Raw genomic sequence first — 24,647 nt, 5'->3', positions numbered from 1 at the left:
AAAAGGCCCCAAGTTCAAGGGCTGGGGTTGTGGCTCACCTGTAGAGTGCTTGCCTATCATGCATGAGGCACTGGGTTCAATCCCCAGCACCACATAAAAATAAAAAATAAAGATATTGTGTCTACCTATAACTAAAAATAAATATTTTAAAAAGGCCCCTAGTTCAAGCCCCAGCACTACAATAAATAAATAAATAATAAATGGAGAGAGTGGCAGATTTCCAATTTTGCCCTATCATATTTAAATATGTTAATATAGTCAAGTCTTTATTCTGGTTCAATGCAACATCATCTCAATATATCCAATTCTATAGTGCAAAGCTTCTCATAAATAAAAACATAAATGTGTATATGAATCACCTGGGAATCTCAATACATTGCAGTAGTAAGTCTAAAAGAGGGCAAATTCTGCATTTCTAACAGGCTTCCAAGACTTTTTTTAGTAGTAAAATTCTTACTTTCCTATTTTGTTTGATTTTTAGTTTGACAGACTTAACAATATAAAAACATCAAACTTACATAAAAACCAATAAAGACAATGAATTTAAAAAAAAGTTTGCAATATCTATGACAACAGGCACTGTATTCATTTTCTACTGCTATAGAAGAAATTACCAATCTATACTTTTAAAGTTTCAGAATCCTTGACCTGAATGATAGAATACAAACTTTTAAAATGATTTACAAATGCCAATTATACACATACAGTTTTATCTACCAACAATTTCAACACCATCACCCACAATATGTGTACACCTATACTTCAACCACACCTCACAACTCCCTACACAAAGCTAAAATCTTAACTGCTCTGGTTTATCCAAACCCATTGCTAGCTCTACCCCAGAAAATTCACTGTTTTGCTAACACAGCCAAGTCTAACAAAAGTAAATAAGCAGTTTGGAGGTCCTCTTCTCTTTTCCTTCAACTGATCTTTAAATCTGGGCACCTATAAATCAAGCATTTCATCACTAGATCATAGGATTAAAAGTCCCACAATTTACTTATTCCAGATCTTTCTTTTACAGTAAATTCTCACTGCTACACATTTTTTTCTCATACAATTTTATGAGATATAACTAGCATACCATAAACCCATCCTTTTAAAGTGTACAAATTAGGGCTGGGGATGTGGCTCAACTGGTAGCGCGCTCGCCTGGAGTGCGTGCGGCCCGGGTTCGATCCTCAGCACCACATACCAACAAAGATGTTGTGTCCGCCGAGAACTAAAAAATAAATATTAAAAAAAAAAAAGTGTACAAATTACCTCAAAAAGAAACACCAAGGGATTGAGGTTGTGGCTCAGTGCTAGAGCACTTGCCTAGCATTCATGAGCATGCGCTGTGTTCGAGCCTCAGCACCACATAAAAAAATAAACAAAGGTATTATGTCCATCTACAACTAAAAAAGAAACTCTTAAAAAAAGAAAGAAAGTAAGAAAGAAAGAAACACCAAGTCTGATGTGGTGGTATGGTACATGCAAATAAGCCCAGCAACCCAGAAGTCCAAGGCAGGAGAATTGCAAGTTCAAGGCCAACTTAGCCAGACTTTGTCTCAAAAACTCAAAAAAGGGCTGGGGAATATAGCTCAGTAGTAGAGCAGCCCCCACTCCCAACCGTATTATACCCAGAAAAAGATAAAAAAGCCAGAGGCAGTGGCACTAGCCTATAATCTCAACTCCCTGCCACTGGAGAGGCCAAGGCAACATCACAAGCTCCAGGACTACCTGGACAACTTAGTGAGATGCCAACTCAAAATAGAATTTTAAAATGAGCTGGGTATGTAACTCAGAGGCAGAATGCTCCTGGGTTCAACCTGATTGTACCACAGGAAGAAAAAAAAAAATAAGGAAGAAAAAGAAATCCATAAACTCATCAATAGCTCTTGTTCTTCAACCCCTGGCAATCACTAATCTTTTTGTCTCTTTGAATTTGCCTACTCTGGATATTTTACATAAATGGATCAATACAATATGCAATCTTTTTGACTGGCTTTACCCAAGATGCCTGATCTTTTAAAGGTTCATTCCTGTTGCAGCATGCATCAGTACTTCAATCCTTTCTATATCCAAATAATATTTCACTGTATGAATATACCATATCTTGTTAACCCATTCATCAGTTGATGGACGTATGGGTTACTTCCATTTTTCGTTATGAATAACGGTGCTACCAACATATGTGCAAAAGTTTTTATATGGACATGTTTTCAGTTCTCTAGGAATGAACTTGTTGTCTCATATACTAATTCTATGCTTAATGTTTTGAGAAACTGTCCAACAATCTTCCAAAGCATTACATCATTTTACAATCCCACCAACAATGTATGGGAATTTCGCTAATAACACTTTCAACAAATGATTTTGCCATACTTCCTAACTGAAAAGAGAGGTGTGCCACCACTCTATAAAGATAGCCCCTTACTAAAAATACTACATTAATAAAACGGAAACACATTTCTGGCAGGAATACAGAGAATAAAATGTTACAAGTTCAAATACATTAAGCAAATGCGTTAACTTCTCAAATCTGCCTTTGTTATTTGAAAATAGGGATGCCGTAATGACATTTAACTTGTAGTTGCTGTGAACATTAAATAAAACAAAGATGTTTACGATATTGATTATTCGTGATTCGATCCAGGGCAAAGCTTTAGGAGCAAAGGGCTAAATGCTCAGATTCCCTCCCCCTCGTTCAGGTTCCTTCCCCCCAGCGGGAGGGGTTGCTGAGCGACAACGGGGGCTGCAGTCACTCTAGCCACGCAGGATAAATTGTCAGAGCTCAAGCAGAGCCCTGCCATTCCATCCCAACATCGCTCCGTGGTGACAGATCCCCAGCCTGCTACTGAGCTTAGAAGTCAGCGCATATTGTTTTTTCCTTTCTTAATGAAACAGATACACTTATTGCAGCCGAAGCAGAAACGGAGGGGCAAAATGAAAACAAGCATATTCTCCCACCCATGTTCCCAGTCTGTCTCTCGTCTGTCTCTCCAATCCACTCCCCATAAGGAAAACAAATATGAAACCCGAGCCATTGCAAACAGAGGTACAAAAAGCGCAAGGACCCTCGCCTACTCCCCCACCAAACACCCCTATCGGATCCCCCAAGCCACATGTTTCAAAGCTTACCTGGTGGCTTCCTGCAGCTCGACCCGGCTCCGGCCAGGCGCCCCCGGAGGGATAGTAGCCATCTCCACCTCCGCCTTCTCCGGGCCAGGTGGTCTCAGGCGGGCCGCCCCCGCGCACCCGCCAGGAAATGGGAGGCTGGGGAGGTTCGGGGCGAAGGGGAGGATATATGGGCGGGGGGAGGTGCACTGGCACATCTCCACCCCCAGGCCCGTAGTAGCGACCATAAGACGGACCGTCACTGGGGCCGTAGCCCGAACGCCTCAAGGCCGACATGGGCTCTACTGCCCCGAAGCGCTTCCCGCCCCCCACGGCCAACCCATTGCGCAGGCGCCTGCAGGAGAGAAAGAGTGGAGAGCAGTAAGAGGGGTCGGACGATAACAGCCAATCCCAGGCGCTGACCCGCCCCTTTTGCCGAGTCCCGAACGTAGAGGACGGCAGTGACTCCCTGGTCTCGAAGCAGGAAAGCAAGAGGAGGCACCATGCTCCTTATACGAAAGGAAACATTTTTCCACCCTCTATCCAATCTAGATCCTTCATCCTAATTTCTCCAGGATGGGGAAACGGTACCCCGAACTCCACCGTCCCGAACCGCACGACTGCCCCACCTCTTCCGGGGGGCAGGCACGTGATACCGGAAGTGGGTGGGGTAATATGAAGGTGCTTCCGGCAGACCCCGGCGGCTGAAAGCCGGGGCAGAAGTGGTGGTCTGGAAAGAGGCTTTCCTGTCCCGGTCCCGCCGAGGCGGCGACTGCGGTGGGAAAAAAGAGCTATTGGACACGCTGGCCTATCGCCGCTGTACATTATAGCCTCATCTCAGCTCAAAATGAACTATATGCCCGGCACCGCCAGCCTCATCGAGGACATCGACAGTGAGTAGCTCATTTCCTCCCGGTGAAGCCTGGAGTGAGACCCTTTCTCTCCGGAACACGGCCCTCTTTGGAGGGAACTTGTAGAATGAGTCCAGAGCTGGGGGCAGTATGTTTTGAGCTCATTTCTGAGTGTTCTGCCTTGAAATTCTCCACAGCCACGGGACCCCACCGCTTGCCACCTCCTTGCCTGCTACCTCAGTTCTGCCCCTCGCAACCTTCACCAGACCTAGGGCTGGTGAGCCTCAAACTGTTGAATTTATTTTTAGTTCCGAGGGTCGTGGCAGCCTAGGCCCGAGTACCAAAGTGGCCTAGCCGACTTGTCCCGCATCCACTGTTTCCCGCGGTAATTTCTCTAAGTACCAGGTTGTTACTAGTGGGTACATGAGAATATTTAGAGGAAGGATGCATCAAAAAATGAAAATATTAAGACAACAGCAGTCGGTTTAAATTAGCAGTAAATGTAGGCTTTCTGTTCTGTAGCCATTTGCAATATTCTTTTACTATGAGGGTCATTAGCATTTTCAGGTTATGTTAGTAGAGACCACTGCCAGACAACCTGTATTTATCAAAATTTTTATCTGTGCATTATTCTTCAAGAAGTAACATTTTTATCATTTTAATCATATTATCTGCCTCATTAACTTGTAATTGCTGCAAAATGATTTACACATTTTCAAACAAGTTACAGTGATCTCTGTATTTACTGTGCGAGTATGAAAATTAGATTGTTTGATTACATTCTCATTTTATGGTTATCTGAGATCGTTTTTTAAACCCAAATTACTAATTTTGCTAATGAAAGGAAATGTAGTATAAATTGAACCAAATATGTATACAAACATTACTCTGTAAGTAGTCTACCTGTAAGGTGTAATGAAATATTCTATTTTACTGGCTTGAGGATGCTCTTCCCTTTTGCCTTCACCTCTTCTTGTATATATGAATTATTGAAACCACTAACACACCCTTCCATTTTCCTAAAAATTATGTTTTGTTTTCAAGCCTTCTAATCTGTGCCTCTTTGTAGATTTCAGGACCCTCTTAAAAAGTTTGAAACCACTTGATATACAGACTGTACATCACCACCCCACAGAATATACCCTCTTCTCCTCTCCATAGTCTTTTTGTATTTTCACCCATTCTCTCATTTGAGTAGGAAGTATTCCTCCCTTTCTGTTATTACTGTTTCCTTCCACTGCTTTTGGAATCTTCTTACATTATACGTTTTCTTTCATGTCTTCTGCCTCTTTGTCCTTGCCACATCCTTTCCTTTATATATGTTATTGTCTGTCCATCTCAAATATTTCCTCAGTTGTATCTCCCCATCAAACTTCCATCTCTTTATCGGTATCTTGAATCGTCTCTGTTTTACTCTACTTCCTGACCACCTTCTTTTACCTCTGCAATCTTAATTTTTTGCTATCAACACACTACTGAAACTACTTCCTAAGTAATCATTCTAAGGCTCTCCTCTGAGTTCTCTCCAGCAGCATTTGTGATACTATCATCCCTGAATTCTTAATTCTGTTCTCTTGGTTTCTCTAACTCTGGTTTTTGCAAATTTTTTCGTCTCTTCTGCTCTTTACTATTCCCCAGAAGAGATGATCTGAGTAGCATATTTGGACTGCTTCTTTCTCGAAATCTCTTAAGAGATCTCCCAGATAGGCATTAGCTTTATAACTTCTCTTGCTTTTCTGTTAGTTTAGTCTTCAGTGTTTTTGTGTTTCTTATGAAGTCAAATCAAAATGGGGGGGGAGGGGTTTACTGGAGATTGAATTTAGGGACACTCAACCACAGAGCCACATCCCCAGCCCTATTTTGTATTTTATTTAGAGACAGAGTCTCATTGAGTTGCTTAGCACCTTGCCATTGCTGAGGCCAGTTTTGAACTCACAATCCTCCTGCCTCAGCTTCCCAAGCTGCTGGGATTACAGGCATGTGCCACCACGTCCGATTTCAAATCCAAATTTAAACCTGCCCCTAATACTATTCTGACTTTAACTACTGCTCTTTCCCTTCACATCCTTAGCCTTTAGCCAATAATAGGGGTATATAGTCCTTTTGTCCCTTTTGCTTAATTTACAGTTTTCTCTCCCTTTCTCTTTCCTTTCCCATGACCAAAAATTACTTACCTTTCAAGATCCAACTTGAATACCTCCTCCAGGTAAATTATATTTTCTCTGAAATCTCATATAATTACAATTTGCTTGATTACGGCAAGAACAGTCCAAGGAATAAGACAAGTTCCTTCAAGGCAAAAATCACTGCCCCTCTTTTCTGCATCTACAAAGTATTTTATGCATGGCATTAAAGAAACGACTGGCTGAAATTTTGTTATCTTTTATCTATGTTCCCTTACAATGAATATTAATTCATAAGGTTGGTGTTCAGACCCCAGAATAGCTTGTATCTCTTAATAAATATTGAATTATGCTGTAGCTTATTAGGTCCTCATTGTAAATATCTGAGGTGTTGCTTTTGCTTTTGTTTTGGTGCTACGGATTTAACCCAGGGCCTCCCACATACTTAGTGCTTGCTCTATTACTAAGCTATACCCCCAACCCAAGGCATTGTATTTATTGAAAACCTTTCTAAATTTTTCAATTTACAGACAGAAACTGAAATAACAGTGTGAAGGTTTAAGGGCCAAACATCAGGGTATGAAGCCAGTTAGGCTTCCTGGCTCCATACCCTGCACATTTTTACCTCTTTAGCCACTACTGTGTTTCTCTTTTTACCACCAATCTTCAAATTTAAGTCCTAGGCTGTCCTGGCCATCCCTCTGTTTTTTCCCAGTGAATTCCATCTTAAGTCCATTAAAGAGGAAGTAGTATACTTAAACTGCTATTAACTTTATTTTCTTTTTTATCGTATAAACTCACTGAAGCTGACATCTTTCATTTTAAAGATCCTTTTCCCTCTCTCCAGAAAAGCACTTGGTTCTGCTTCGAGATGGAAGGACACTTATAGGCTTTTTAAGAAGCATTGATCAATTTGGTATGTATTGATTATGGACTCCTTTAATTCTCTGTATAATAACAGCCACCCATTGCATTTTTGGTGTTATTTTATGTTGAACTTTATTTCTGTGCAACTTTTTCATATGTGTCTGGCATATTGGAACTGTTTTAAGTAAGTATGATTAGGTGATTCAAATGCTTGTATATTTACAAGCATATATACCTGCAACTGGTTTTCACAGTAGTATTTTGGACTTTTTTTTTATTTCCCCCATTAGAGGGAGCCAAATGATAGAAATAAACTCAGTTCACTGAAAAGGCTGCTCATTTGTACATTGGCTTGGGTGCCACTCTCTTCAAAGCACTTCCTGCACTGAAGGTAATCTCTCCTTGTTCAATGAAAATTGGGGAGAAGGCATTCCGTGAAGATTTTGATGGAACATTAAGCTCGATGTTTTACCTATAGGGATACATTAGACTCAGGATTCTCAATCTTTGTTTTACAGAGTGCATTTTTCTAAAATAAGAGATATGTGTTTCCTTCCATTTCAAGAAACTTTTCAGTTCACATCAACTTTTGTTGAACCAAAGGGATAAGGGGTATAGATCAGTGGCAGAGCTTTTGCCTGGCATGTGTGAGGCCCTGAGTCAATCCTCAGTGTGCCAAAAAAAAAAAAAAGAATTCTAGAAGGTATGGAGGCTGGCCAGGCACAGTGGCACATGCTTGTAATCCCAGCAGCTCAGGAGTCTGGGGCACGAGGGTCGTGAGTTCAAAGTCAGCCTTCGCAACTTAGTGAGGCCCTTAGCAACTCAGTAAGACCCCATCTCTAAATAACATAAAAAGGACTGGGGATGTGGCTCAATGGATAAGCACCTCTGGGTTCAATCCCAATACTAGAAATAAATAAAGAAAGAGGTGGGGGGAACAAAGGGAAAGAAAGAAAAGAATGAATACCTGGGCATGGTGGCACACACCTTTAGTCCCAGCCATTTGGGAGACTGATGCAGGAGAATCACTTGGGCCCAGGAGTTCAAAGCCAGTCTGGGCCACACAGTGAGACTCTAAAGAAAAATGTATGAACGTAGATTTCTGCTTTGCTTCAAATATGACAAATATTACTACTTCAAAGAAGAAAAATAATTAATCAGAGTACTTTAAGGATAAGTAGTGAATATTGAGTTTACTCTTGAATTACCAACTATAATTTTCTCCCAAGGTGAAAAATAGGTTTTTGCTATATCATAATTTATGGATACTTGCATTGGTTTAAACGAATCCTAAGTACTGAAACAAAGTTAAATCTTCAGTAAGGCATCATATACACATATCCACACCACAAAGAAACACTGTCTCATTTCAAAACCTAAGTTTTAATCTGAATGGTTGTTACCATTATTCAAGTTTTCCAAATTTCTTTTTTTTTTTTTTTTTAAAGACACAACAGCAGTGGAAAGCATTACAATTATTATTACACATTTAGGGCACAATTTTTCATATCTGTATATCAAGTATGTTCACGCCAATTTATGCCTTTATACATGTACTATATTTTCCCTTCCTTCCTTTCTTTCTTTTTCTTTCTTTTTTTTTTTTTTTTTTAAATACTGGGGATTGAACCCAGAGGCACTAAGCCACATCTCAACCTTTTTATTTTTATTTTGAGACAGTGTCTCACTAGTTGCTGAGGCTAGCCTAGAACTTCTTCCTCCCTCAGCCTCCCAAATTGCTGGGATTATAGGCATGCACCACCATACCTGGCTCACTTATTTTTTTCATAACTGTGTTGATACAAGCAGTTAACCATTAAAGGAATTTATTTTTCATAACTTATTTCTGCTGCCATTCATGGATTAGTGCAACATAATCCCAACTAATCTACTTGCAATTGTTTAAATTCTTCTCAGTGAAAGAGAAGATTATTTGAAATTTTTGTTCTTCCTAGAATTAAAAAGTTTGGAAATCATGTTTAGCTGAATCTTTTCTACTCAAAATCACTGAATAGTTGAGTTATGGACCTTTATCCAATCATGTGTACTAAATATCTTTGTTTTTTTCCTATACACTTATAGCTAACTTAGTGCTACATCAGACTGTGGAGCGTATTCATGTGGGCAAAAAATACGGTGATATTCCTCGAGGAATTTTTGTGGTCAGAGGAGAAAATGTGGTCCTACTAGGAGAAATAGTAAGTGAAAACTGTTAAGCTACTATGGATCTTGATATTCATACTAGTTAGGTTTCTTTTGTCTTTTCAAGAGGAAAAAAATATTTTCCACATATCACTGAGTTTGTTTATCACAGGCACCCACCAAATTAGGAAAGCTACCCAGAAAAATTAACTTTGTTTCAGTGCCTTTGGGCATTTAAATATTTTGATCCCATGAACAAAATATCAGTGATTTTACCTGATATAAAAATATTGCTCTGGACTGGTGTTGTGGCTCAGTGGTAGATCACTTGCCTCGAATGTGTGAGGCACTGGATTCAATTCTCAGTACCACATGTAAAGGTCCATCAATAACTAAAATAAATAAATAAAATTTTTTTAAAAATATATTGTCCTATATAAATATGTTTGTTAATATAGAATTTCTGTGTATATCTAATAGCAGAAAATCAAAAAGACTTTCGATGAATGTTGTTGGTTTATAGGTTACCTATGTTAGAATATTTTGCAGTCATTTAATTGATTAAAGTGGTTTTCCATAACAAAAATTAATTAGCAGAGTTTGAGGGAAGAACACATTGCATATATAACATTGTCCATATTTTTCAAGGGGGAAAGAGAAAAAAAGGCTGTACGAAAAGCCCTTCTTTTGTCTATCCTGAAAAATGGAGCTCAGCTGTGATCCTTGGATCATAGCCAGGAAGGAAGTACCTGTGCCAGAAAGAACAATTGGCAAGTGAAAAGTTAAATCAGCTGGGTGCAGTGGCACATGCCTGTAATCCCAAGGACTTGGGAGGCTGAAGCAGGACCATTGCAAGTTAGTGACCAACCTCAGCAAAGGCAAGATCTGTCTCAAAATAAAAAATTTTTAAAAAGGGCCAGAGGTGTGGTTCAATGGTAAAGCACCCCTGGGTTTAATCCCCAGTGTGAAAAATACCAACAACAAAAAGTTAATCTTCCAAAGTGATATTGCTGTGGATCTGTGTGTATTTATACTATCGGAAAACTATTTTATAAATATAAAACTGTTTAGCCAGGCATGGTGGTACATACCTGTCATGCCAGCTTCTCTGGAGGCTGAGGCAGGAGGATCACAAGTTTGAGTGCAGCCTTAACAACTTAGTGAGACCCTGTCTCAAAAACCAGAGTCAGGCGTGGTGGTGCATGCCTGCGATCCCAGCGGCTTGGGAGGCTGAGGCAGGAAGATTGTGAGTTCAAAGCCAGCCTCATCAAAAGAGAGGCATTTAAGCAAGTCAGTGAGATCCTGTCTCTAAATAAAATACAAAATAAGGCTGAGGATGTGACTCAGTGGTTGAGTGCCACTGAGTTCAATCTGGTACACCCCTCAACCCAAATAAATGGGCTGGTGATTTGGCTTAGTTGTAAAACACCCCTGGGTTCAATCCCTGTTACCAAAAATTAATAAATAAAGAGGAGGGTGGTACTGGGAATGTAGTTCAGTGGTACAACACCCATGGGTTCAATCCCCAGTACTGCAAAAATTGTGTGCATGTGAAAAGTACTTGGACCCTTTTTTTTTTTAATATCTTCTTAAAACCTTTTATCAAGTTAAGTCTTGTTGATTCTGATGATCCCTACAAGACTAGTTGAGCTAGGGGTACAGCCCAGTGGTTGAGTTTGCCTATTATGTGTAAGACCCTGGATTTGATTCCCAGCACCACAAAAAAAAAAAAGAAAGAAATTAAAGTCTGGTAACCAGCCCTGTTTTCTGTTCTTTACCAAAGACATTGGTGTTTATTTTTTCCATTTTTATTTTGTTTTATTCAATAAAGTTTCCCAATACCTAGCCACATCTTAATTCAGTTTACAGAAGTCTTTTGAGTAGAGTGGTTTGGTTCAGAGCTAATTTTTAGCAATTGATCATTTGAGAGAGAATTTTGCCAGGGTCAATCAGATTGGTTCAGAGATATGGTGGAAATAACTAGAAATAACTAATCAAAACTATCAGTACTGCCCAAGTGCTGCAGTAAAATGTTTAAAATGCCTTTTTTCTTACTTATGAATTTTTTTTGTGGTTGGCATATGTGGTTTGGTTTATCATTCCTGGCATGTTTAAGCAGCAGAAATGATCACCATATTTTATGTACAGGTTGAAATAAAGCACCTAGTACTCCAGGAGAGGGGGTCTAGTAAAGAACTATAAAGTAGTCTGCTAGTATATTAGAAGAGCTATATTAGATAGGTAGGATTGAGGGTGATTAAGGGTGATTGGAGTTGGGAGGGACTAAGAATGCTTTACCACTGAATTACATTGGCATGGGGGTTGTTTTGTTTTTTGTTGTTGTTGTTTTTTGTTTTTGGTACTAGGGATTGAACCCAGGGGCTCTTAACCACTGAGCCTCATCTCTAGCCCTTTTAAAATATTTTATTTAGAGATAGAGTCTCTCTAACTTAGGGCCTCACTAAGTTGCTGAGGTTGGTTTTCAACTTGTGATCCTCCTGCCTCAGACTCCCCAGCCGCTGGGATTACAAGCATGTGCTACCACTCCTGGCCCAGTTTCTCTGTTTGTTTTAATTTTGAGACAAGGCCTTCCTAAATTGCCCATACTAGCCTGGAACTTATGGTCCTCCTGTCTCAGCCTCTTGAGTCACTGAGATTACTATCATGAGCCACTACACCCAGTTATAGAGGAAAGGTATTACTTTGACACCAGAGAGAAAGACTTTAATTTAAAATATTTACACATACTCTGCTTCAGTTTTATAGTGTTTAGCACTATAGACACACTTTCCGTACCAGTTATGTTGGTACAAAAATGTGTCTGTGGTAGATGTATATATATTTGAAAACAAGCCAAAAATGTACTTGAAGATTCATTGTTTCCTGGGATCCATTTTGTAGGGAAGAGTTTTTTTTGTTTTTTTTGTTTTTTTTGTTTTTAACATGTTATGGTTTGGATTGAGAAGTTTTACACTAACCACTAGAGAAACATGGTTGAGGAATGCTTACATGATTATATAAATCAACAATCAGTTTAAAGAAATTTCCAGCCCCAAGGAAACTCATGTCCAGAAACCATTTAGATTCTATAAACATTACATTGCTTAAGAAGTCCCTGGATTTTGCCTCAAGGATGATGCCACACACAGCCTTAAGTAATAAAACTGATTATTGGGAAGTAGCAGCTTCTTAACCACATGAATGACATTGAAAACCTCAAGAGGCTGTATGCCAAGAACACTGCCCTCCAGTTGCTACCCACAGATTGTGAGGAAAGGTATAATTGATAATATATATTTTGTTGGGTGCCATTAACTTTGACCCAGGGCACCAGTGGCTTATATGTATGTGACTTACCCTAACTTCTCTGGTGAAAGTGCTCTGACAGTATTATTGCCTGTGAGCTTTAAGACCTTGGCAGCATGTGACAGTTAACTTGTATCCACACTAGAACAGCTATGGAGTTTGTGTATGTGTCAGTGCCTTCCCAAACCTTATCATTGAGAGTGATAGAGGAAAATAAATACGAAATGAGTGCTTTGTATAGGCTTTCCATGTTATAAACACAGTAATCCCTGTATGTTAATTCTAATTCACTATTCACAGTGAGATACATTTGTAGCAAAGTTCTTCTGCATTTTGAAATTGTGTATCAAATATTTATAAGATATTCAAAAATAAAAATATAAAACATGCTATATTCAATGAAAAAAGTCAATATTTGCATTATTTTGTGTGTGTGTGTGAGTGTGTGTGTGTTTTCATCTTCTAAAATACAGATGCTATGGCACACGCCTATAATCCCAGCAACTTTCCGAGTCTGAGGCAGAAAGATCACAAGTAGTTCAAAGCCAGCCTTAGCAATTTAGCCAAACTTTAAACAACTTAGTGAGACCCTGACTACAAAAAAATAGTAGGGGAGGGGGCCTGGGTGTGGCTCAGTGGTTAAACGCCCCTGGGCTCAATCCCTAAAGGAAAATAAATAATTTTTTTTTAAAATATTTATTTATTTATTTATTAGTTATTGGTGGACACAACATCTTTGTTGGTATGTGGTGCTGAGGATCGAACCCGGGCCGCCGCATGCCAGGCGAGCGCGCTACCGCTTGAGCCACATCCCCAGCCCAATAAATAATTTTTTTTTAAAGGATATTCACCGAAGTATTAATCCTTCATACTGGAAATATGGGTAATTTTTAAATTTTTTTCTGCTTCTCTGCCTATTTTTTAAATTTCCTACAATGAGGAATTATTTTTGAAATAAGGAAAAATAATTTTTTTATTAAGCAAAGTATTTTAAAATTAAAATAGTAAAGAAATACATTGGGACCAACCTGGTTTAGTAATTCAGCTGGTCTTCTAAAGTATTCTATAGACTTGTCATAAAAGAGGAAAGAGTCTTGTGTTGTATTTTTTTTTTTCTTTTTTTCTTTTTGTGGTGCTAGAAATCAAACCCAGTGACTTATACATGCTAGGCAAGTGCTCTGCCACTGACCTACATACTTTCTTGGTCCTTTGTATTATAATTTAGAAACTCCTAAAGGAAGAACCATTTATTGTTTATAAAGAAGGGTGGGAAACCAGGGTCACTGGTGCAGACCCATAACAGCTACTTAGGCTATTGAGGCAGGAGAATCACAAGGTGAGACCCTGTCTCAGAATAAAAAAATTTAAAAAGGCTGAAGATGTAGCTCAGTGTTTAAATGCTCCTAGGTTTGATCTACAATACCAAAAAAGAAAAATAAAAGTGGGAAGGGTGGTGCTGACTTGAATCAGTGTTCTCTACTTTTTTTTTTTGGCAAGGGATACTGGGATGAACCCAGAGGTGTTTTACCACTGAACTGTGTCCCCAGATCTTTTTAGTTTTTGAGACAGGGTCTCAGTAAATTGCTGAGGCTGGCCTTGAACTTGTGATCCTCCTACCTCAGCCTCCCAGGTCTCTGAGATTGTAGGTGCATACCACCATACCCAGCATTCTATACTTTTTACTGAGCAACAACCTCCACCTAATTAAGCTGACTTTGGAAATGAAAAATACAATGTAAAGCCTCTTGGGCTGGGAATGTGATAGACTCTGGATTCTATCCCTTGCACCACAAAAAATAAATAAAGCCATTTTGGCCTTAGTAACTTTCTTGGATTCTGTACAGTTGAAGAGATAGCTGTTTATAAGCAGCCCAAATAATTTTGTTTTAAAGAAAAGTTTCCAGGCACAGTGGCACACACCTGCAATCCCCGCAGCTGGGAAGCTGAGGCAGGAGGATTGCAAGTTCAAAATCAGCCTGGACATCTTAGCAAGACCCTGTCTCAAAAAGGGACTGGATATAGTGGCGTACACCTGCAATCCAAGCAACTTGGGAATCTGAGGTAGGAGGGTCATAAGTTTGGGGCCAGCCTCAGCAACTTTATGAGACTCTGATTCTGGAGGGAAGTAGCTTGGTGGTAAAACACCCCTAGGTTCAATCCCCAATACCAGAAATAAAATAGGAAGGTGATGTAGCTCAGTGGTAGAGTACTCACTTGGTTTAGTCCCTAATACTGCAAAAAAGAAAAGTTAATTCTTTAATAAATAAAGTTAATCCTGACTAATATGGGATTTTGGCTAACTTAAAACTTTGCTATATACACCGATACTGATCTGTTACCATGTTCTGGTTATATATTCTGTAGTAATGTTATCAGCCTTTTTTGTTTCTTTCTGTACTAGAAGGATATTTTAGCCATGTCACAGTAATGAAAAGTAATCTGCCATAGGAATCAAATCCATTTGCTTTAGATCTGTAAGGTTCTTTATTCTCAGTCTTTAAGGGAAGTTTTTCAAACCTGCCTCTTTTGCAGGACTTGGAAAAGGAAAGTGATACACCCCTCCAGCAAGTGTCTATTGAAGAAATCTTAGAAGAACAGAGGGTGGAACAGCAGACCAAGCTAGAAGCAGAGAAGCTGAAAGTTCAAGCTCTTAAAGATCGGGGTCTATCCATTCCTCGAGCAGATACTCTTGATGAATATTAAGTCATTGCTCAGAGGCTATGCTTTGGAGAGTAGGGACTGTCACTGAATGAAAGTGACATCTTGATCACCTGATACATTTGAACAGACTGTAGAGTTTTGAAAAGTCAGCTTTATTTTTCATTCTTTCACATGCAACATGAAGAAATCATGTGGGATTTTGTTTTTGTTTTTTTCTTTGTTTTAAATAACAGAATCATTGTTTGAATAAATAGTGGCATGGACTCCTTTCACACACGTCACTGTGGAGCCAGCAACCGTGTCTTTATATTGCTTTTCATATCTTAAATTAGAGTTTACAGAGGACATTTTTCATTGACTTGTAAATAAAATATGAATCTCAGGACTGTCATGTTATTTTCCAAGTTGGAATTGCCTCCAGTGATAGACAAAAATTGTTTCTACTCAGAAAGGTATAAGCAGTCCACTCACTGGGATTCCCCTTGTCATCACAATTTCAAGTAGCTGGTTACTTATGAAGGAGAATTTTCACACTGATTATCTTGGGGGTCCTCCTCATATCCTTTTTCATGTTTGTATTTGATAAGAAATAAGTGTTCAAGGTTGAAAAAAGAGCTTTCATTTAAGTTTTCCAGTATCTGATTACAAATGAAGCCTCATGTTTGAGAAACAACTTCATTCTTACTTCACCCACAGCTATACCAAACCATGTTTCCATGAGATCCAACATTTTCCTGAGATGGCTTGTTCTCTGAGTTGTCTACTAATTTAGTTAGGTTTCCTAATCCTTTGGATTGAATCTTGAGCTTGTTTGTGCTCTGATCTTTTTTTTTTTTTGTAAGTAGAAATGAGGCTGGGGTTGTAGCTCAGTTGTACAGTGCTTACCTAGCATGTGTGAAGCCCTGGGTTCGATCCCCAGTACCACATCAAAAAAAGGTAAACTAAAACTATTAAAAAAATAAGTACAAATGAAATGTGTTTTAGTAACTTTTAGACCATAATAGCAATACCACTTTGTCAGTATGATTGTTGAAGAGTGATCATTATGCTGTAAGTATAACAAAGTGTACTTTTAAAGTAATGTGGTTTAGTAAACAGTGGACTGAATGAGTCGTGCAGAGACACAATGTAAAATTGCTTATTGGGATGTTGGGTGTGAGATAGTTATCCTCTCATTCTTAGTAATCTTAGCTATATATTTCAGATATTTGTTGCCAAAAAAAAATTTGTATAAGATATTTATATCTCGTCCACATGTGTATGAATTAGTTTATACTGCAGTACTAAGTATGCATAATGTATTGCTTTAGCCCTCTGTCGTGCAGCTCATAACAGTTCATTAGCTCAAATGTTTTTAGAACTACCCTGAGGACTAGGGTTGTGGCTCAGTGGCAGAGCGCTTGCCTAGCATGTGTGAGGCACTGGGTTCGATTCTCAGCACCACATATAAATAAATAAAGGTCCATTGACAACTAAAAAATTAAAAAAAAAAAAAAACCTACCCCTGAACTCAATTATTGGGTTGGTTTTACAGTTGAAATTTTAGGAAGAAATGGTTGTACTTAATGATTTATCTAGTGTTTTAACTGTAATCTTGAAAAAACTCTTTTTTTTGGTACCAGGAATTGAATCCAGGGGCACTTAACCACTGAGCTACATCCCCAGCCCTTTTATTTATTTATTTGAGACAGGGTCTCACTAAGTTACTGAGTCTGGCCTTGAACTTTGAATCCTCCTTTCTCAGCCTCTCAGACTTCTGGGATTATAGGCATCACCCACTGTGCCCAGCTAATTCTTCACAAATTCTAATAGCCAGAATTTGTTATTAACTACTTAAACAAAGGGGAAAAACCCATCACCAACTTTTGAAAAAACGTGCCTGACTACAGTAACATACTCTGAGGGTCAGCAGAATGACAACATTTAATGTTCTGAGCCCCACTCTTTCAGAACATGTGACATCTTAGTGTGATGTGAATTTACTGCAGTTAAATCTCTTTTCAACATCCATCAAACAATTTAAATGTAATAAGGATACTTGGAATTTTAAGAAGAAAAGAGAACTAATTGCCACAGCAGGTGGAAATCAGTTAAATTTGTTGACTTTCCAAGCCATAACAAGGTTTCAGTCATGCATAATGTGTTGCTTTAGAGCTCTATCATGGAGCAACCAAGAATTAGACACAAAGATTGAAACTCCCCAGGCTGCTCGGCACAGTGATTTTTTTCCCTGAGCTCTGCCCAGCCTAGTCTGCAGATACTGAAATCTGATGCTTTTTCTGGAATGACTGCTGGTATTCTCTCCTGCTGTTAGACTTAAGGATAAATCCTAGTTCATACCAAAAGTGTCTTCTTGGGCTGGGGTTGTGACTCAGTGGTAGAGTGCTTGCCTAGCACACATGAGACACTGGGTTCAATCTCCAGCACCATAGTAAAACAAAACAAAACAAAAAAGTTAAATAAACAAAATAAAGGTATTGTGTCCACCTACAACTAAACATTTAAAAAAAAAATGTCATCTTACTGGCTCCTATGACACTGCTTTCAAGGGAGAAAAGTACCACAGGCCCATTTCTGACCTATCCTTATTCTGAAATAATTAAGTGTACCACTGTATCTCTTATTCTTCCATCTGTTCTTTTTTCTCCCTCCCTTGGCCCTTGACCTTAGATTTCATACTCTCAGCTGTTTAAACCACAATATCTCTTCCATGCCTGTACTCTGATTAACTCCCAATAGACCTTGGATACTTATTAAAGTCAAGTGCCCACATATTATTCATTGTGGAGGCTTCTCAGGGAAGCCCAGTTAGGGTGAATCACAATGATTCTGCATGGGTGAAGAGGACTGGAAGATCATATTTTCATACAATGTAAAGGTCAGGCAGAGCATAGGGCAGAGCATAGGGTAGACCGCAGGTGTGGACCTGCAGTCAAAGCAGGCACACCAGGCAAAAGATGTCATTCAATGGTAACTTATGGACAGTTCCCCAACTCTTGTCTCAGTTCCATAGGTGAGATTCACATCAGCACTACACAGCTCAAAAATGTGCCCCAGGAATTGCAGCTGAAACAAAAATAGTTAATGGAACAGTTTCCCACCCCTAACAAAGAAATGTATGTATAATATGTACATGAGTAGGTGTGCATCTGTGGGGTTATTCCAAAAAGCATACTTAAAGGAGAGTTCCATGCAATTTCCTTTTGCGTTTACGAGCCAGAATTTCCCATGACGTATAAAGACGGCATTCTGATTGTAGGTACTGCAGATTGATGTTCTAATGCTGAAATAACCCTCCAGTTTTAAGCTTGAGGGAAACTAAAACCAACTGCACTCAAAATCAAAGGAAGAATAGAAGATGTCTAGTATGGGTTGTCACCTTGGAGTATTACCTGGTACACACAAACTTAAATGCACACGTGCTCTCCCACTGCAATTGACGTTTGAAGACAACACACAACCTGTTAGGACTGTGGTAAACCCAGGAAAGGGAAGGTTTTTGCCAGAGTCTGAACATGCTCAACCTAGTTTAAACCCAGATTGCAAACTACTAGGTCATAAAATGAATTTATAACCAGATTTTTTTTAGTTGCAAGAGAATGTAAAATAGAATATATAATATGTAATAAAGTTAGGCTGTGTGTGAAACTTACTCATGGACACAGAAAATGGCAATATAAAATACATTTCTGTGAATGGCAGAAACATTTGAAAAACACCAGCTCAGTTTATAATAAATTTTATATGCTTATTATATTTAGGAAAGAAAAAAGTGCATGTTCACTTTTTGTCTTTCATTTCAATCCCTGCGAATCACCTGTGCCCTGGATGGAGCTGAATTGTCATTCTCTGCTCAGAACACATTTCCCTCAGATAATTGCATGAATCCTATTTGCAGATCTCCTCTTCCTTGAATACCTCTTTAAAATAGTACCCATAAAGCTGGGGGTGAAGCCAAGTAGCAGAGCACTTGCTGTACCATAAGGAAGGCCTTAGGTTTGATCCCCTAACCTTAAAGGCCTCTGAGCTGGGCATGGTGACACATGTATATAATCTCATCAATTTGGGAGACAGGCAGGAGGATCACAAGTTCAAAGCCAGCCTCAGCAAGTTAGCAAGGCCCTAAGCAATTTAGTAAGACCCTGATTTAAAATTAAATAAATAAAAAGGGCTGGGGATGTGGTTCAGTGGTTATGCACCCCTGGGTTCAATCCCCATTACTTCTCCCCCCAATTTTTTTTACTTGATTATTATCTGCTTCCAGTCATCTAGAATGATGCCTGGCATCATATTAGATCTCAGTGTATATTTCTTGAATTGAAGAATGGATGGATAGATGGATGGGCAGACAGATGAAGGGGAACATTTAGAAAGTTCAGGCTGGCCAACTAGGATGTTTCAGTGACCAGTAGGGAACCAAAAGGTGAGGACACCTGGACCATTGAGCAACCAGAAGTTGAGTTATTAGTAGAGATTCTAACAACGAATGTGGAGATGTTTCCATGCTGTAGGGGGCTGCCTTTACTGAAGGCCACTTCCCTCAAGTGTGAAGAGCTTGGAGATAATTGGTGTAGAAATGTCAGGAAAAGCATCCCAGAGAAACATGGAGTTAGGGTTGGGAGCACTCCTCAGAGCTACTGAAAGTAGAGATGCTCTTCTGCCTGTTTTCCTCCTAACTGCCTTTCAGGTGGAACTGGACTGCACTACCCACCCCAATCTTACATGTCGTCCCTCCAAAGGTCTCCCTGGATATTGACAGCAAAAGACTGCTTCATGGGTACTTGCTTTGCCCAATTAAGCAAATCTTGTATCCACTATGTGGCTCAAGATCAAAAGTAATTTTTATTTTGTTTTGGGTTTTTTTTTTTTTTTTGGGGGGGGGGGGTACTGGTGATTGAACCCATAGGGTACTTTACCACTGAGCTATATCCCCTGTCCTTTTTTAAATTTTGAAACAGAGTCTTGCTAAGTTGCTAAAGCTGGCCTCAAGGTTGCAGTCCTGCTGCCTCAGCCTCTCCAGTTGCTGGGATTATAGGCAAGTGCCACTATACCTGACTCAAAAGTAAATTTTAAACTAGGTGTGGTGTAATGTGCTTATAGTCCCAGTTACTCAGCAGGCTGAGGTGGGAGGATCAGCTGAGCCTAGAAGCTCCAGATCAGCCTGGGCAACATGGCAAGACCACCATCTCAAAAACAAAAAAACAAGGGCTGAAGAATGTAACTCAGTGGTAAAGTGCTTAGCTAGCATGTGCAAGGCCCAGGGTTTGATTTCCCAACATCACAAAAAGGGAAGAAGAAGGTGGAAAAAAAAAAAAAAAAGCTTGTGATAGATTTCATTATCCTCTCTTCATGAAGGAACTGGAAAACCAACCCTAGAAAATGGAGCACATCTGCTGCTCTCAAAGCTCATGTCAGTCTACTGTGGAGAGGATTCCCTGCCTGTATAACCCCCAGGTTCTGCCAGAGTTACTGGGAAACAATAAAACCAAGTACTTCTTTTCTCTTCTCCCATCTCACTTCATTATTTTGCCTCTCTTCTTCCCATAGTCCTTCTACAGTTGTTCTTACCCATGACCATCCCCCACTACCACCAAAGGCCTAACTCCAGCCACTCAGCAGTGGTTGCTGCCATTTGACCAAAACCAGGGAGGAAAGTAGCCCCAAATATTCTTGCTTTGAAAATATTGAGAACTGAGTGGTGTGTCAAGGCCTAAGCAACCAGTAGCTGGGGCCAAGTGGAAGAAAGAGAGCCGTAAGCTGGGCAGATCTCAAGGTCAAGAATCCAGATGGTCTGTGAAACTAATTCTAAGACCCAACTTTTTTTCCTGGTCGGGGATAAAAATTATTGTTATAATTTACATACAGTAAAATTCACTCTTCGTATTTTTTTAGCTATTGATGGGCCTTTATTTTATTCATTTATTTATATGTGGTGCTAAGAATCGAACCCAGTGCCTCACACATGCTAGGCAAGCGCTCTACCACTGAGCCTCAACCCCAGCCCAAATTCACTCTTTTTAGTGTATAGTTCCAACACCAAAAAAGTTTAACTGACTGCAGCTATGTAACCACTATCATCATCCAGAGAATATTTTCACACATCCTTGCCCACTGTACTTAACTCCTTCCTTCCTTTTCTAGCCCCTAGAAAAGCACTGCTCTGTTTTCTGTGTCTGTGGTGTATGTTGGCAGCTAATTCAAATTTTTCTTAGGTCACAAGTTTGCTCTTCTGGTCTAGGCCATTACAAAAGACCGAAATCTTCTACCAAAATCCCTGGAAAAGGAAATCTGAAGTCTAGCTTATCTGCTTGAAATGGTCTATGAAGTGGGAAACAGGGGACTCTAACATAAATTAATAGTTGAGTGAGTCCCCCACCATTTTAAAATTAGCTGAGAGACCATTATATGCTAGCCAGGCATATGCCATGAGAAGCTACTATTAGCCCTACTTTTTAGAGACAGAAACATGATTTCAAAAAGTTAAACAGTATAACCAAGAACACAGACTAGAGCCTGGTTCTGCATCCTAGTTCCTTCTCTTTTAGCTCTTTGAACTTGGCCAAGTTGTATAGCCTCTCAGTGCCTTGCTTTCATCATCTATAAAGTAGGAGTAATAAGCCAAGGGTGGTGCAACATTCCTATAATCCCAGTGACTTGGAGGCTGAGGTAGAAGGATCATGAGTTCAAAGCCAACCTTGCAACCTAGTGAGTCCCTAAGCAATTTAGCAAGACCTCATCTCCAAAATAAAAAAGGGCTGGGGCTATATAGCTCAGTGGTAAAGTGCCCCTGGGTTCAATCCCCAGTACCCCCCAAAACGTAATAATAGTACCAACTTCCTGGGTTTTTGCAAGGATCAAATGAGTTTATATATGTGTGTGAAGAGCTTAGAATAGAGCCTGACATGGCTGGGTGTGGCTCAGTGGTGGAGCATGCTCAAGGACCTGGGTTCAATCACCAGCACTCCCATCCCTCAACATAGTGCCTCAGTCAGAAAGAGTGTTCAGCGTTCACTTTCATGATCTGCATAGTCCCCAGGTCTTGCCAGACTCCTAGGATGTACTGGGACATTCCCTGCTTTCAGTGAACTTGCAGCCTCCTTTCTGCACATAAGGATGATACCTGTGAAATACTGGAGACCAACTTAAATTAAGGAATGTAAAAGCTGAAATGCAGGAAAATATACTATATGGGGGCAGGTAACCCTTAATTATCTCAAGCCTGAAGTAACATTCCTTATTGATTTGCCTGAACTCTGCTGCCTTTTCGAAGTGACTCCTTTGGGAAGCCCTCCATTCTTCTAATATTAAATAGGCATGGAGCCTGCATATAGTCCAGGATTCACTCTTATCTCCAAGCTGGCCACCCTTTAAAAATAAAAGAATACCAGGATCTCTTGAAAATCCACAAAGTGTCAGTTTCATTGCTTTTCAAACATTTACTAAACATGTATATAGTAGCTATTAATTAAACTGCATTATGCTAAGCACTAGGGATTTAAAAACTGGTAGGAAATGATCCCCACCCTCACAGAGTTTAAAGATCCATGTAGGGGCTAGGGTTGTGGCTCAGAGGTAAAGTGCTCGCCTACCATGTGTGAGGCACTGGGTTCAATCCTTAGCACCACATAAAAATATAAAAAAATAAAGATATTATGTTCACCTATAACAAAAAATAAATATTAAAAAAAGATCCATATAAAGTTCACATTTGTACCCTCTATCTCCAACCCACAGCATAAACCTGGCTATTAATCATACTTTCCAGACTCAACTCAAACGTCATTTCTTCCCAGAAACCTTCCATTGTACTTCTCCCTTCCTCCTGGAATTAGGTACTTCACAAACAGCTTATCTGCAGGACAATTATTCATGCTGGATCATAAGGTCCAATTCATAGGGTCCTCATTGTAGAGCTACATTGTGGACGTTCAATATAGGATCATTGACTGACTGAATGAGGGAATCCCATTTTTTGTTCCAAAGCCCTGCCTCTCCCCCTTGGCCCTGGTGTCTTCCACCTGGGCACTTTACATTAAGCCAGGTCTCTGGCTGTCCTCCTTTCTGATCTGCTGTGTTGCTCTGAGCTTCCTGGGAAGCTCTGCCCTCATCCAAAGGCAGAACTGGATTCAAGTGATTTCCAGAAGCAGAGGAGATTCCTAGGCCTCCCTCCCCATCTTACTGTTTGGAGGGACAGCAAGAGTTAACTAGTCATTTGGCTTGGAAAGGATGAAGAGAGGAAGAGGGCCTTGGCACTGGGGGAGGTCACTCAGCCCGCCCTCCCTGAGTCAATGGCAACCTCTGACATCAGCAACAGTTATAGGCCTCAGTGCTCCAGCCTCCCCACACCACCTCCTCCTTCCTCAGAATGACCATAATTCTTCAGAGGATGGCAACAGCAGGGCCTTGAACATTATCTGCGTGGCCTATTCCATAACCCCCTTCCCACTCCCCACCACCTCCCCTGACGGAAGGCAAACGTGTGCATGAGGCTGCACGTGTACTGAGTGGTGAATAGAGAGAAGCTGGGGGTATTGGCCCTCCAGCCTGCCCAGCACACTCTCTGCATCTTTCCTTCGAAAGGCAGACAGCCTGAGACCAAGATGGAGACAAACAGCTTCCCTGAAACTTTTCAAAGAAACAATGCCTCCAAGGCAGGTTTCCTAAATCAAAAGATGCACTTGGGGCTGGGGCTATAGCTCAGTTGGCAGAGTGTTTGCCACCCACGCAGGACAGATGCACCTGTGCTGCTAGCTGCTTCCCCAATTGGTCACTTAACAGAGAAGCAATAATCCACTCTTTGTCTACCCTGGAGCTGAGTGCTAGGACCAGGGGCAGGATCTGAATGGGGAAGTGGACATGGTGCCTGCCTCTGGGATAACAATTCCACAGAGAAAACAAGCGAACTATGATGTCTCAGTCATTCCCTCCTGTGGTGTGCACCACAGGAATGAACCATTCTTGAAGGTTAGGATGCTTAAAGGAGGCTTAGCAGAGAAGGAGGGGCTGCAATGGGCCTTGAGAAATGGGGTGGGTGCTGCCAGCCAGCCACCGCTCATAGGACCTCTCCTACCACTTCATCACAGTTGAAATCTGGGCAGATCTTGCCTTATCATTCTCTGTAGTAAGGCAGATGGGGAGAGTGGATCTACTGGAGCTGCTGCTTCTGCTTTTAGGCTCCCTCCTGCCTCTAAGCAGTGGTGACAGGATATAGAACTCTCTCAAGGGAGGTAGGGCCTAAGCCAGGGGCAAATCTAGTGTGAGTCTTTCTATTCACAGTATTCTTACCAGGTGAATCTGGCTTAATAGCAGCCCTTATGGTCACCCTTGAAGGGAAAAGATTTTATCAGCAGCATACAGGCTTGGAGGGAATCTCCCTCACTGTGCTGAGTGATGGTGTGTGGCCCAGCAGAGGCAACTTGGAGGTCCCGTGAGTCCTTGCTTAGCATCACAGTCCCCCAAAAAATGTTTATGAAAACTGGGACAAACATCCCATCTTTCTGCACATTCCACATTCCATGCCACACAGCACAGCTTGCCCAGCCTCAGCTGCTCAGGGGAAGCATGAGAAAGGGGGCAGGGTGTGGCCCAGGTGCAG

At 40.4% G+C, this 24,647-nt stretch overlaps 2 protein-coding genes across 2 annotated transcripts in view; one reads left to right on the top strand and one right to left on the bottom strand.

Moving 5' to 3' along the window:
- Positions 1-3,729, bottom strand: part of Bag4 (BAG cochaperone 4) — a 32,316-nt gene extending 28,587 nt beyond the window's left edge. Inside the window, exon 1 of the mRNA XM_026404691.2 lies at positions 3,127-3,729. Coding sequence (XP_026260476.2) covers positions 3,127-3,399 — 273 coding nt within the window. The 5' untranslated portion in view covers positions 3,400-3,729. The remainder of the gene's footprint in view (positions 1-3,126) is intronic.
- Positions 3,730-3,782: 53 nt separating this feature from the next.
- On the top strand, positions 3,783-15,342 carry Lsm1 (LSM1 homolog, mRNA degradation associated). The gene is made up of 4 exons (XM_026404692.2): positions 3,783-3,995; positions 6,924-6,992; positions 9,026-9,141; positions 14,924-15,342. The coding sequence occupies exons 1-4, from the start codon at positions 3,950-3,952 to the stop codon at positions 15,092-15,094; spliced, it is 402 nt and encodes a 133-aa protein (XP_026260477.1). The 5' UTR covers positions 3,783-3,949; the 3' UTR covers positions 15,095-15,342.
- Positions 15,343-24,647: the final 9,305 nt, after the last annotated feature.

Source organism: Urocitellus parryii, chromosome 14 (assembly GCF_045843805.1).
Source record: "Urocitellus parryii isolate mUroPar1 chromosome 14, mUroPar1.hap1, whole genome shotgun sequence".
Taxonomy (NCBI): Eukaryota; Metazoa; Chordata; class Mammalia; order Rodentia; family Sciuridae; genus Urocitellus; species Urocitellus parryii.
Note: the sequence above shows the minus strand (reverse complement) of the source record. Positions and strands in the feature narration are given on the sequence as shown.